The sequence below is a fragment of the Oncorhynchus tshawytscha genome, linkage group LG07, assembly GCF_018296145.1.
Source record: "Oncorhynchus tshawytscha isolate Ot180627B linkage group LG07, Otsh_v2.0, whole genome shotgun sequence".
In the NCBI taxonomy this organism is placed as follows: Eukaryota; Metazoa; Chordata; class Actinopteri; order Salmoniformes; family Salmonidae; genus Oncorhynchus; species Oncorhynchus tshawytscha.
The window spans coordinates 36,012,402-36,025,480 of NC_056435.1; the positions used below are offsets into that span (position 1 = coordinate 36,012,402).

General features: G+C 41.4%; 1 protein-coding gene across 12 annotated transcripts in view; it reads left to right on the plus strand.

Annotated features, from left to right (window-relative positions):
- Positions 1-13,079, plus strand: part of LOC112255258 (calcium-dependent secretion activator 1) — a 180,363-nt gene that overhangs the window by 90,308 nt on the left and 76,976 nt on the right. For all 12 annotated transcript variants that reach the window (XM_042324355.1, XM_042324357.1, XM_042324354.1 and 9 more), the window contains exons 7-9: positions 9,320-9,431; positions 9,643-9,782; positions 11,630-11,696. In XM_042324355.1, the coding sequence (XP_042180289.1) occupies positions 9,320-9,431; positions 9,643-9,782; positions 11,630-11,696 (319 nt within the window). The remainder of the gene's footprint in view (positions 1-9,319; positions 9,432-9,642; positions 9,783-11,629; positions 11,697-13,079) is intronic.

The window sequence follows — 13,079 nt, forward strand, 5'->3', positions numbered from 1 at the left end:
CACTTTTAATAACCAGGCATAACCAGAGAGATTTACATGGTTATCGAACGTTACGCCAGGGTAAGCCTACATGAAACACATACCGTAAGTGTTTCTAAAATCCCCTATGGGAAAAATTATTGGAACCCTTTCCCTGTTTGACCTCTAGGTTTTCTGGGTATTACGACTCATACTGTGGTACTCTTGCCTTCAGTTGCGCTTTAAAGGTCAAAGGCTACGCTGAAGCGTTCCTCAACCCACAACTAAACCACTCCCAGTTTTTGAAGGATGAGATCAATCTGGCTGTTTTTTTAGATGTTTTTTCCAAAAATAATCAGATAGATGATGATCCAGATACCACAACATCACTGAATCCAGATTTTCAGTGGTTTGGATAAGTATCTATATTGCCATCTACTGTACTTGGTGAGTTGTTCGCATTTTGTTTAGCCAAAATATTCACATTTGTATCTGGATCAGAATGATCCGGATTCTGTAATCCTCTTTGTTGCTAACCAGGATCATATCAATCTGGCTGTTTTTGAGATGGTTTTCAGAAAATAATCAGATAGGATCATTCTGATCCAGATACCACAATATCAAGATTACAGAATCTGGATATTTTTTTTGCTTTGAACAGGCCTACACCTTGCCATCTACTAGACAGATTGTGGAACTACTTATACACGCTCATAAGCAAACAAATAAAGTAAACTACTTGAATAAAGGTAACTTTATTTAAAAAAATATATAGCTTGCATATCAGTTAGAATTGTAATGAACACGATGGGACAGAGAGCTGGTTTCAAGCGCAGGGCGCAGCAGGTGTTTATTATTAAAGGACCACAGGAGGAGGCAGGTAGCTGGGTCCAGGGGCAGGCAGAAGGTCATACACAGGGTGTTCAAAAAGGCAACAGTACAGGCAGGGAAGAGGCTAGTAACATCATTCGGGAGATCAGGCTGATAACAGGAAAACCGATAGGCTAAGGTACATGCAGGGAATAGGCAAAAGGCATCATTAGTGAGGCAGGCAAAAACTATCATATCACAGGAGGATTACATTACCGGAAAACCAGCGCTCCGAGTAGAAGTGCGTCACAAACAACACCTCACAATGATGGGGTGCAAAGAACTAAACTAAATAGTGTGTGATAATGACATACAGGTGTCTGAACAGGTGGTCAGAATTCAGGTGATTAGGATCTGGATAGTGAGTTGTGTTCAGGGGATCTATGTGTTTGAGAGTGTGAGCTGGAGAGTGAGCTGCGTTCAGGGGATCTACGTGTTTGAGAGTGTGAGCTGGAGAGTGAGCTGCGTTCAGGGGATCTATGTGTTTGAGAGTGTGAGCTGGAGAGTGAGCTGCGTTCAGGGGATCTACGTGTTTGAGAGTGTGAGCTGGAGAGTGAGCTGCATTCAGGGGATCTATGTGTTTGAGAGTGTGAGCTGGAGAGTGAGCTGCATTCAGGGGATCTATGTGTTTGAGAGTGTGAGCTGGAGAGTGAGCTGCGTTCAGGGGATCTACGTGTTTGAGAGTGTGAGCTGGAGAGTGAGCTGCGTTCAGGGGATCTATGTGTTTGAGAGTGTGAGCTGGAGAGTGAGCTGCGTTCAGGGGATCTATGTGTTTGAGAGTGTGAGCTGGAGAGTGAGCTGCATTCAGGGGATCTACGTGTTTGAGAGTGTGAGCTGGAGAGTGAGCTGCGTTCAGGGGATCTATGTGTTTGAGAGTGTGAGCTGGAGAGTGAGCTGCATTCAGGGGATCTATGTGTTTGAGAGTGTGAGCTGGAGAGTGAGCTGCATTCAGGGGATCTATGTGTTTGAGAGTGTGAGCTGGAGAGTGAGCTGCGTTCAGGGGATCTACGTGTTTGAGAGTGAGTTGAAAGCAGACGTTACAAGAAATAAGTAGAAACATTTGTTTGACACTTCTCAATATAACTTCTTACCACATACGTACTGCAGTCAATTTAACACATTTAACCTTTGATTTTCAGATCTAACAAAGTTTTTTTTTTTACTTTTTCACCTTAGTTACATTGAAATATTGTGGTTGTAATGCCTTTCTAAATCTACCCTTCCACTGGGATCAAGAAAAAGCTCAATACAATCCTGATTAAAGGTCAGATTGGATTACTAAATCCTTATCCCTATTCGGAGGATCAGAGTCTGTTTTCAGTTTTGAAAAACCCAGTGCTATCATTTAATCCTATCCGATTGCCGAAATCCAATAAGACAACTTTTGAAAAACTGGGCCTATAAGGCATATACTTTATACAGGAAATAAACTGGGCCCAGGGCATATACTTTATACAGGAAATAAACTGGGCCTAAGGCATATACTTTATACAGGAAATAAACTGGGCCTAAGGCATATACTTTATACAGGAAATAAACTGGGCCTAAGGCATATACTTTATACAGGAAATAAACTGGGCCTAGGGCATATACTTTATACAGGAAATAAACTGGGCCTAGGGCATATACTTTATACAGGAAATAAACTGGGCCTAGGGCATATACTTTATACAGGAAATAAACGGGGCCTAGGGCATATACTTTATACAGGAAATAAACTGGGCCCAGGGCATATACTTTATACAGGAAATAAACTGGGCCCAGGGCATATACTTTATACAGGAAATAAACTGGGCCTAGGGCATATACTTTATACAGGAAATAAACTGGGCCTAGGGCATATACTTTATACAGGAAATAAACTGGGCCCAGGGCATATACTTTATACAGGAAATAAACGGGGCCTAGGGCATATACTTTATACAGGAAATAAACTGGGCCTAGGGCATATACTTTATACAGGAAATAAACTGGGCCCAGGGCATATACTTTATACAGGAAATAAACGGGGCCTAAGGCATATACTTTATACAGGAAATAAACGGGGCCTAGGGCATATACTTTAATACAGGAAATAAACTGGGCCCAGGGCATATACTTTATACAGGAAATAAACTGGGCCCAGGGCATATACTTTATACAGGAAATAAACGGGGCCTAAGGCATATACTTTATACAGGAAATAAACGGGGCCTAGGGCATATACTTTAATACAGGAAATAAACTGGGCCTAGGGCATATACTTTATACAGGAAATAAACTGGGCCTAGGGCATATACTTTATACAGGAAATAAACGGGGCCTAGGGCATATACTTTATACAGGAAATAAACGGGGCCTAAGGCATATACTTTATACAGGAAATAAACTGGGCCCAGGGCATATACTTTAATACAGGAAATATGTAGAAGAATTTTAAAAAATGGACAGATATCATTGAGAAGAGACCTTTGTTTCCCTTTTCCCCGGTATGTATTTAACCAGTTGCTGCACCTGACTTGTCGCGCCTCTTACGAACAACAGATGTGTCTTCTCCTAATGAATTTGTACAGCACTGATGAAGGCATTTGTTTATCACTTTGCACTAACATCTTTTCTTATTCTTTCGAACATGGATGAAATTATGTGGGCTTCCTTGGTTTTTCCTTTTCATGGTTTGAGTGAAAGTACCTACATATTTCTGCAAGCTCTTAGACTGCCATCTACAGGTGGTATGTAAAAACAGAATTACCAGGCTTTGGACAGCTACTTTGCTTAAAACACATATTTACAGACATTTAATTGTCTGTAAATGTATGCTGTTAAATACTACACAATTAAAACCATCTGAAGAATATTCAATTTGTTCTGTTTAAATCCATGCAATATTACGCTTCTCTGTAATTCATTATAATAAATTATATTTTCCCTCTCAATTGGTGTCAATATTGCAGTCGGCACTCTGCCAGTGCAATCTGCTCTGACAAGACAAACAGAGGAAAAACCCCAGGGAAATAGATTGCAGTCTTTTCTCCATGACTCATACATAGGCTAGTACCACCAGAGTGTTGTTGACTTGGAACGTGTGCATGTGTGACAGGCCGTTCTGTGGTGAGTCAACTGGTGAGCCCTTACACACTACTCAATAGTGGGAGAGCCCAATGTATTACACATGACTCACAGGGCTCATGATTCAGAGGCATTGTAACACTGTGTCACAAAGTGTTCCCTGCCAAGGCTCCAGTACAGTGGCTACTGGGCTGGAGGGATGTGTGTCATGTTGATGGAAAGCAGCAATTCAACAGATGCTGGACATCAAGCCTGATAGGTTGTTGTTAATGGGTCATATGTGGAGCTGCTTTCAGGTCGTTGGTGGGGTCTGTCATGGAAACTGTGTTTCATTTAGAGCAGGTAATTTTATACCATGCAAAATGATTGAAATACGTACAGTTTAAGTGCGGAGAGAGGGCGATGGAGGGGGTGAAAGAGTGAGATGGACAGACTAATCTTCATTCTGCCGTATTAGTGCTCCCCCACCGCAGGCAGAGAGAACTGTAGTGAGCATGCTTAGTATTTTGAATGTGAAGCCAGTCCTGGCTATATTAACTCGTGAGTGGCCACAAGTAGCCAAGACCTCTCTCTATTTCATGCTTATGTCGCACTGCCCACTGGCTCACATGCTTCTAGAATTTAACAAAGAGAATAGTGAGAATAGTGAGAATTGTGAGTCTTCCCATAGGACAAGCTTGAAACTTGGATCTGATTTGGCTTGGTCTGTGTACTCCTCTGTGGCTGTTTCTGGCAGGCCTGTGTTTGGTATTCTTTATAAGCTGCATTTCACAGTGTGTGCATGGAGCTGTCAGAGCTACAGAGAACATCCCAACTAGATTACCTTCTAACAACCTGTCAGGAGACAGCCATCTTCTAACCATAGTCAAGTCTGTTACCACAGGTGTGTGTGTGTGTGTGGTAAGATGGAATGGATTATGACTATCTGGACACTAACTCTAAATGCTTGAGAACCATCCAGAGTCTTAGGCTGCCTATCCTTGGTCATATAAGTATATACAGTATCTATATGGGATCCAATTTTGTGCTCCACGTTTCTAGCATATATGCTCTCTACCAACAACAACCCTGTGGCACAATGCATTTGAGTCCTATTATCAACTGTTTTCACGGCATTCTATAGTAGCATCTCCTTTTAAACACCCTCAATCTCCTGCTTCAGTTGGGTGAGCCAGAGATGTCACTTACTGTCACAGTATACCACTTACTCACTTATATTATTGTATAGTAGTTAAACCTTACAAATGGTACAAACCTTACTCAATACTGTCACATCTGGGAAATGCTTCATGGATGGTAGCCGCTGTGTGTTGTGAGAGCAAAATTGCAAGATTATGTTATCGCATCAAATGGTTGTTTTATGCAACAGAATAAGGGTTGTTAGAACACTCATCTGTGTGTGTTCTACTGAGGATGGGCCTCTGGGAGATTTAACACTGACAGAAGATTTACAATGTCTTTGGGTGATAAACCTAAAGAGACCACATTTTTTATTTTACCTTTATTTAACTATGCAAGATCAGTTAAGAACAAATTCTTATTTTCAATGACGGCCTAGGAACAGTGAGTTAACTGCCTGTTCAGGGGCAGAACGACAGATTTATACCTTGTCAGCTCAGGGGTTTGAACTTGCAACCTTGTGGTTACTAGTCCAACGCTCTAACCACTAGGCTACCCTGCCGCATGCCATAGCATGAGTTAATGTTTCTGTTCTATAAGGTACCAGGGAGAGATGACTCCGGGACCAGACCCTGGTCTCTACACAATGAGAACAGTTTTTACAGCAGATACTGTTTGCTGTGAATTATAAGGATCTTTCATACAAATCTTAACCTCTCTAGTGCAATCCAGTGAGATTGCAGAGCGCCAAATTCAAATACAGAAATACTCATTATAAAAATTCAGAAAAGATACAACTATTTTACATAGGTTTAAAGATTAACTTCTTGTGAATCATTAATCCACAGGCTCAAACGCAGTCACAACAGTCAGACAAAAAAATCCAAAATGTATCCGTAAAGTTCATGGAAACATGTCAGACGATGTTTATATTCAATCCTCAGGTTGTTTTTAGCCTAAATAATCAATAATATTTCAACCGGACAATAATGTTGTCAATATAAAAGGTAAACAAGAAAGGCACTCTCTCGGTCGCGCGCAGGAAAAAGCTCTGTGACACGGCAGGGTCCACTCATTCAGACTGCTCTTACTCCCTCTTTTTTCAGAATACAAGCCTGAAACAAGTACTAAAGACTGTTGACATCTAGTGGAAGGCATAGGAATTGCCATTTGAGTCCTAAGTCAATGGATACTGTAATGGCATTGAATAGAAAACTACAACAACAAAAAATCCTACTTCCTGAATGGATTTTTCTCAGGTTTTCGCCTGCCAAATCAGTTCTGTTATACTGACAGACATTATTTTAACAGTTTTGGAAACTTTAGAGTGTTTTCTATCCAAATCTACTAATTGTATGCATATCCTATCTTCTCGGCCTGAGTAGAAGGCAGTTTAATTTGGGCATGCTTTTCATCCAAAATTCCAAATGCTGTCCCCTACCCTAGAGAAGTTAACTATTCCATACATCTGTTGTTTGTCATGAAGATTGAAGGGGGTGTAATCTTTGCTATAAAAGGCCATGGTATATTTTGTCGTTGAGCTCTCAACGAATCAACTAGGGGGTTGTTGACAAGCTCCATTACTGCAGTAATTAAATAATAAAGGTTGATTGTTTTGAAGAAATGTAAAAGTCTCTCCTTTTGATTGAAATAATTCCAGGGCAGTGTACAATACTTCAGTGCAAAACGTTTTTTTTTTCCACAGATAAGAGACCACATAGAAATGTGATGCAGCACATCAGTGAGACGTGAGACACACAGGGGAACACCTAACAGCTCAGAGATAGTCCACAGTAGGTTGTGGTGCATCCCAAAAGCATGCTGAATGATATTGGAATGATGAAATTGCTGTTGTGGTGTCAAGTGTTCTGAATACACTGGGTTTGTCATACATGCACACACACACACACATGCACCAATATTACACTCACAGAAGTTCCAAAATAATAAAGACATTTCAAATGTCATATTGTGTATATATAGAGTGTTGTAATGATGTGCAAATAGTTAAAGTACAAAGGGGAAAATAAATCATTGTAAATATAGGTTGTATTTACAATGGTGTTTGTTCTTAATTGGTTGCTATTTTCTTGTGGCAACAGGTCACACATCTTGCTGCTGTGATTGCACACTGTGGTATTTCACCCAATAGATATGGAAGTTTATCAAAATTGAATTTGTTTTCAAATTATTTTGGGGTCTGTGTAATCTAAGGGAAATATGTGTCTCTAAATGGTCATACATTTGGCAGGAGGTTAAGAAGTGCAGCTCAGTTTCCACCTCATTCTGGGGGCAGTGTGCACATAAGACCCTCACAAACTTCTACAGATGCACAATTGAGAGGATCCTGACGGGCCTGGTACAGCAACTGCACCGCCCGCAAAAACAGGAATCTCCAGAGGGTGGTGCAGTCAGCCTAGCGCATCAACGGGGACATACTGCCTGCCGTCCAGGATATCTACAGCACCCAGTGTCACAAGACAGCCAAGAAGATCAGCAAGGACCTCCCCCACCCAAGCCACGACCTGTTCACCCCACTAGAAGGCAGAGCCAGTATAGGTGCATCAAAGCTGGGACCGAGAGACTGAAAAACAGTTCATCTCCAGGCCATCAGACTGTTAAATAATCACCTACAGCTGGCCTCCGCCCAGTACCCTGCCCTGAACTTTAGTCACTGTTTCTAGCCGACTACCACCTGGAGACTACCACCTGGATACTCGACCCTGCACCTTAGAGATGTACTGTAGATAGTAATTGAACACTGGTCACTTTAATAATGTTTACGTACTGTTTTACCTACTTTATATGTATATACTGTATTCTAGTCTAGGCTCATCCTATATAACTACTGCTGTACACCTTTTCTATTCATATTTAGTCTATACACACCATCATAAGCATTTTGCTACACCCACAATAACAAATGCAAAATATGTGTACGCAACCAATAATATTTGTGACAGACCGCCTTGATTCGGTCTTATTTAGCAAAATTTGACATAGTGTTTTTTACATTGGATAAAAGCAGAGAAACAGAGCTACAAAATGCCATATCATACACTGCATTTGAGGAACAATGGGAAAGTAATTCTGCTTTGAAAGTTGATAATCTTGTTACCTCACTTTTGAGAAAATGGCCTCTGAATGTACGCTAGCTAGCTAGCTAAACAATGGACCATAATCCCAACTCATGATGTTACAACCCTGCATGAATCTGCAGGTAGCTAACCAATCAAGTCCAATGTTAGCTAGCTAACATTAAGCTATAACTAGCCAAGCAAATGGCTCTGAGATACGAATAATAAGATCATACACGTAACGTTAGCTAGTGAGCCAGCCAGCTAACGTTAGCTAGCCAGCTAACAGTACACTTTAACTTGAAGTCAAAATTAGAAACATGTAATATCTGAAAATGTAGCTAGCTAGACTATCTTACCTGTGGTCTGGAATCAGTGTAGATAGCCAGAGTGAATTACCAATTATGTCTATCAACAGTTGTCTATCAACAGACATTCTATTGAAATTGATACTTGCATAGTGGAGTCTATTGTTAAGACATGTAGCTAGCTAGCTAAACAATGAATCATAATCCCAATTTATGACGTTACTACCCTGCATGAATCTGCAGGTAGCTAACCAACCAGGTTTAATGTTAGCTAGCTAACATTAGACTATAACTAGCAATGCAAATGGCTCTGAGATACGAATAATAAGATCATTTGTCATCATCAGGGATGGGCGCTTCTCCTGTCATGGATGCCATGGTGTTTTCTCCATGTCCTTAGCTATCACACATGAATTCCACTGATTTCAAAACTCGGTCCTCCAGAAAGTGGAGAGCAACACCTGTAGTTTTACTACGCAATACATTATTTTTTTAAAGACAGGATAAAACAGGATTACCTACACATACTGACCAGCTCAAATAGACAGAAGCGTACTATATGGCAGACCAATCCAAACTCATCTTTCGACATGTCCAGCCCACTCATTATATCAGCCAATCATGGCTAACAGGAAGGTTGCTCACTTTTTCTGTGGCTAAACCAACTAGGTTCGTAATTTAGCAATTGTATTAGTATTTACAGATGGCATACAAGTGTGTTATTAAGGCACATGAAAGTTCACATGTTCAAGAAGGCATTTCATGCCAAAAAACACATTTAGATTTAATTTTGATTTAAAGTTTACGTTCAAATGGCTCTCCTGTGAAGTAGTGACCTTCGACATGCGCCTAGTTTCCTGAAATGGTTCACATTTGATGTGAAACAATGTCTTGTCACTCTTTAACCCGTCTCACCCTATGGTCTTCTGTGTGTTTCAGCTGGGGGACCCAGGGGGACTTCACCACCACACACCCCCTGCCTGCTGTCAAGGTGAAGTTGTTCACTGAGAGCACAGGAGTCCTGGCCCTGGAGGACAAAGAGCTTGGCAGGGTAAGAGCCTACAGAACTGGAGCCAGACATAGGCACAGTTAGCAACGAACTTGCTTTTCAGATTTTAAAATGGTTGTCATTGATGTGAATAGGGGGTAAACATTGCTACGATCTATTACATACATTATACATATACATTGATACAACCTTACATGGCTGTGTGTTTTATGTAGGACTTGACTGTAATAGATATGTGTCTTTGTGCTTCCAGGTGGTACTCCATCCGACCCCTAACAGTCCCAAACAGTCCGAACTACACAAGATGTCCGTGTCCAAAGGCTGCCCTGACAGTGACCTGAAGATCAAACTGGCCATCCGCATGGACAAGCCACAAAACATGAAGCACTGTGGGTAAGCTACGCTGCGCTGAAACTCTAGATCAAATCATATCTTTCTCAGATGCAGTGATATGCTGCCATCTAGTGGGCCGACCATTAGTGCATAACACACACTTCCAGACGGCCGATCGACTGTGACCAAAGCAGGCAACCTTTATCTTTAACCTTAAACATTAAATCTATTATCTTCAACATACATTGAACATTACTATGTAATGTGACATCTGACATTTTTAATTTCCTCAAATATTGTTGTACTGCATTTATCAAGCTTCCATAATGTTTGCTAAAGAACAAAAGGAAGTCTTCTCCTTCTGTATTTCACTGCTTTGTTGGTGCCATTGTGCACATAGCCTCACACTAATATGTAAGACATGACCATGTTAAAGAGCACATTGAATAAGAGTAAGAATTCTCACTGTCATGAATGGATATCAAGTAAAAGTGATTGACATTCTCCTCTCCCCAGATCAAATAGCAGATAATGATTGTGATTAAGTCAGTGGGGTGATAGGTACCCTAGTGGTTAGAGTGTGGGGCCAGTAACTGAAAGGTTGCTGGATCAAATCCCCGAGCTGACAAGGTAAAAATTTGTCATTCTGCTCCTGAACAAGGCTGTTAACCCATTGTTCCCCAGTAGGCCGTCATTGAAAATAAGAATTTTTTCTTAACTGACTTGCCTAGTTTAATTTTTTTTTTTAAATTTTTTTTAAATAATGGCTATTGATGTAAGTGATGTGACAGCACCAACTCAGAGACATAAGGAAACGTTAACGTCACACTTCTTCCTTCTTCCCTCCTCCGGTCTCCTCCACTGTGTGTGTCTGTCCTGCTCTATGGGGGAAGCCCAGTGTCTGGGCTTTAAGGAGCGCCGCCTGTCCCTCTCGTTCACTCTCCTCCATATGCTTCCTGTACAGGGCCTGCGAGGCCTGATGTGATGCTGGGGTGGCTCTGCAGTAGCCTGTGTTGGGGTCTTATGATTCCTGTACCTGCGTCTGCCTGTACCAGCCTCAGCCCCCTTTTCCGCTGCTCCTTTGGCACTAGTTTATTCAGAGAGAGAAGCCCTGATGTCCCTAAACTAACCAGGGGGATACACAGGCAGAGGCAGACAAGCCAGGGTATCTCTAGCCCGGCCAGGGGGAGGAGCGGCCAGAGGCAGTCAGAGCTGGTGTCCTCACCCTCAGATGTTCATTTCTTCTTCATGCTCTGATCTCTTCACAACACAAGATACACAGCAACACAACACTCATGCTGCACTTCCACAGACTCAAGACTTATAGAAGTAAAAAAAATATATATTAAAAAAATGTATGCACTCACTACTTACTGTACGTCACTCTGGATAAGAATGTCTGCTAAATGACTGCAATGTAAATCTAATGATAGCACTCAACAAACCAGAGTACAGTCTTCATACCCACATGTAGGGATGTCCACTGGCTCATACTGGAGCTGGAGTTCTGGATGTCACTCCCATCCCCGAACCATGTTCTGCTCTGAATGAAGTTCATATCAGAAAGCAGTTTAACCTTTCACAAACAGAAAATGGGTCGTTCTGGCTCTAAACCCTTTTCACAGTAAAAGGTAGCAGTAACAACGTTTTACCATAAGAGGTCAGCAGAGACCTTGTACTGTAACACATGCATCTCTGCTATTGTTCGCCAATTGCCATTCATTCAAGGTGTTGTATATATTGCTCATTATAACGTAAAAGGAAAAATGTAATGGTTTTTCAGCATGCCACCTCTTTATGAAATAATGATGCAACACAAGGTTTAATATTGTAAAGCAGCCTCTGCAGAAAGGCCACCCACCATAGACCACACAACTTATTACTAAACCATTGCTTTGTTTACTTAGGTACCTATGGGCTATTGGTAAAAATGTGTGGAAGAGATGGAAGAAGAGATTCTTTGTCTTGGTGCAGGTAAGAACAAAATACCACTAAAGAACCATGGTCAGCACTAATCCAATAAGTAAGATGTTATGTTTTTGATCTGTCATGCTTTGGTATGTGTCTTCCTCTAGTTGACTGGGGTGCTGAAGGTCTAAGCCAGTTCTTGTCAGGAGCTTTTGTAGCTGTAGCAGCCATTTTCTGTCTGGCCTCATTTGGAGAAGCACGCTTTCTCCTCTCGGTTTGGGAGGATATGTCTCAGAGCGAGGAGTTGACAGGCGATTGACAAACCAGAGTATACGCTGGCTGGGCTAGCACTCGCAGCAACAAGAGCCCAAGGAATGTGCGTCTCACTCGCTCCCAGCTGTACATACAGTGTGTGTGTGTGTGTGTGTGTGTGTGTGTGTGTGTGTGTGTGTGTCATGTGCAAGTCTGTTTCTTAGAGAGACCAATAGCTTTTATGTTTGTGTATAATTTCATTTGTAAATCTTTTACTTTTTCTTGTCACTTCTGTTTTGGTTATGTTAAGTCGCGTGTAAGTATTCAAGACATCCAATACTCTATTGGTGTTATGATGGACTCAAATGTATTGTTCTTCAGAATTGGCAAAATTATTATATTTTCAAAGTGAAGGGCAAATACGTTTAGTTCGCTTTACCATCAATATAGTATGTTCCCTTTGTTTCTTGGTGTTGCCTGAAAATACAAAATTCAGCAGTGGAGTAGTACAAACTGTACATGTTGATTCATAGCCTATGAAAAGACAACAGTGTGCAACTTCAGCTGGTTGAGGAGATATGTTCAATAGAAATGTTTGTGATTCACCAACAGCACTCTGTGATGTTCAACCCTCCTTCTCTGAAATAACAAAATGCAAACTCACATCCGCTATATGCTAAATGTGGGACACACACACACACACACACACACACACACACACACACTTTCTGAATTTAATTTGACTGACATTTGCCATGATACTCATAAATAGCACAGTTTACACTGGGGGGTATTTATTTCAGTGTCAGAGGATTTGTTTCCTGTTGAATTATTCATGAGTTGTTAATTACATGGAGTGAGTAGATCATTTACAGTGCTAGGTGATGGACGCTGGCACCACCCATGGCAGCGACACACCAACAACACCTCAGGTACACGTAAACAGAATTCTACAGGTGTAAAGCCGTCATTACACACCCTGTAAACACGTTACGTGTGTCAGAGAAAACAAGAACGAGTCAGCGGTTGAACATCCCATGAGATGGCTATCGTGACGGCTCATGCCATATAAACCCTCTCACTATGCCTGTGTGATAAAGTAAGTCCCCGTTCTCCGTTCATACCCAGCGAAAGTGGAACGCGTCGGTATCAAAGGCATCGACCTCAGCTGAACCGAGTCCCATCACGAGAGGCGAA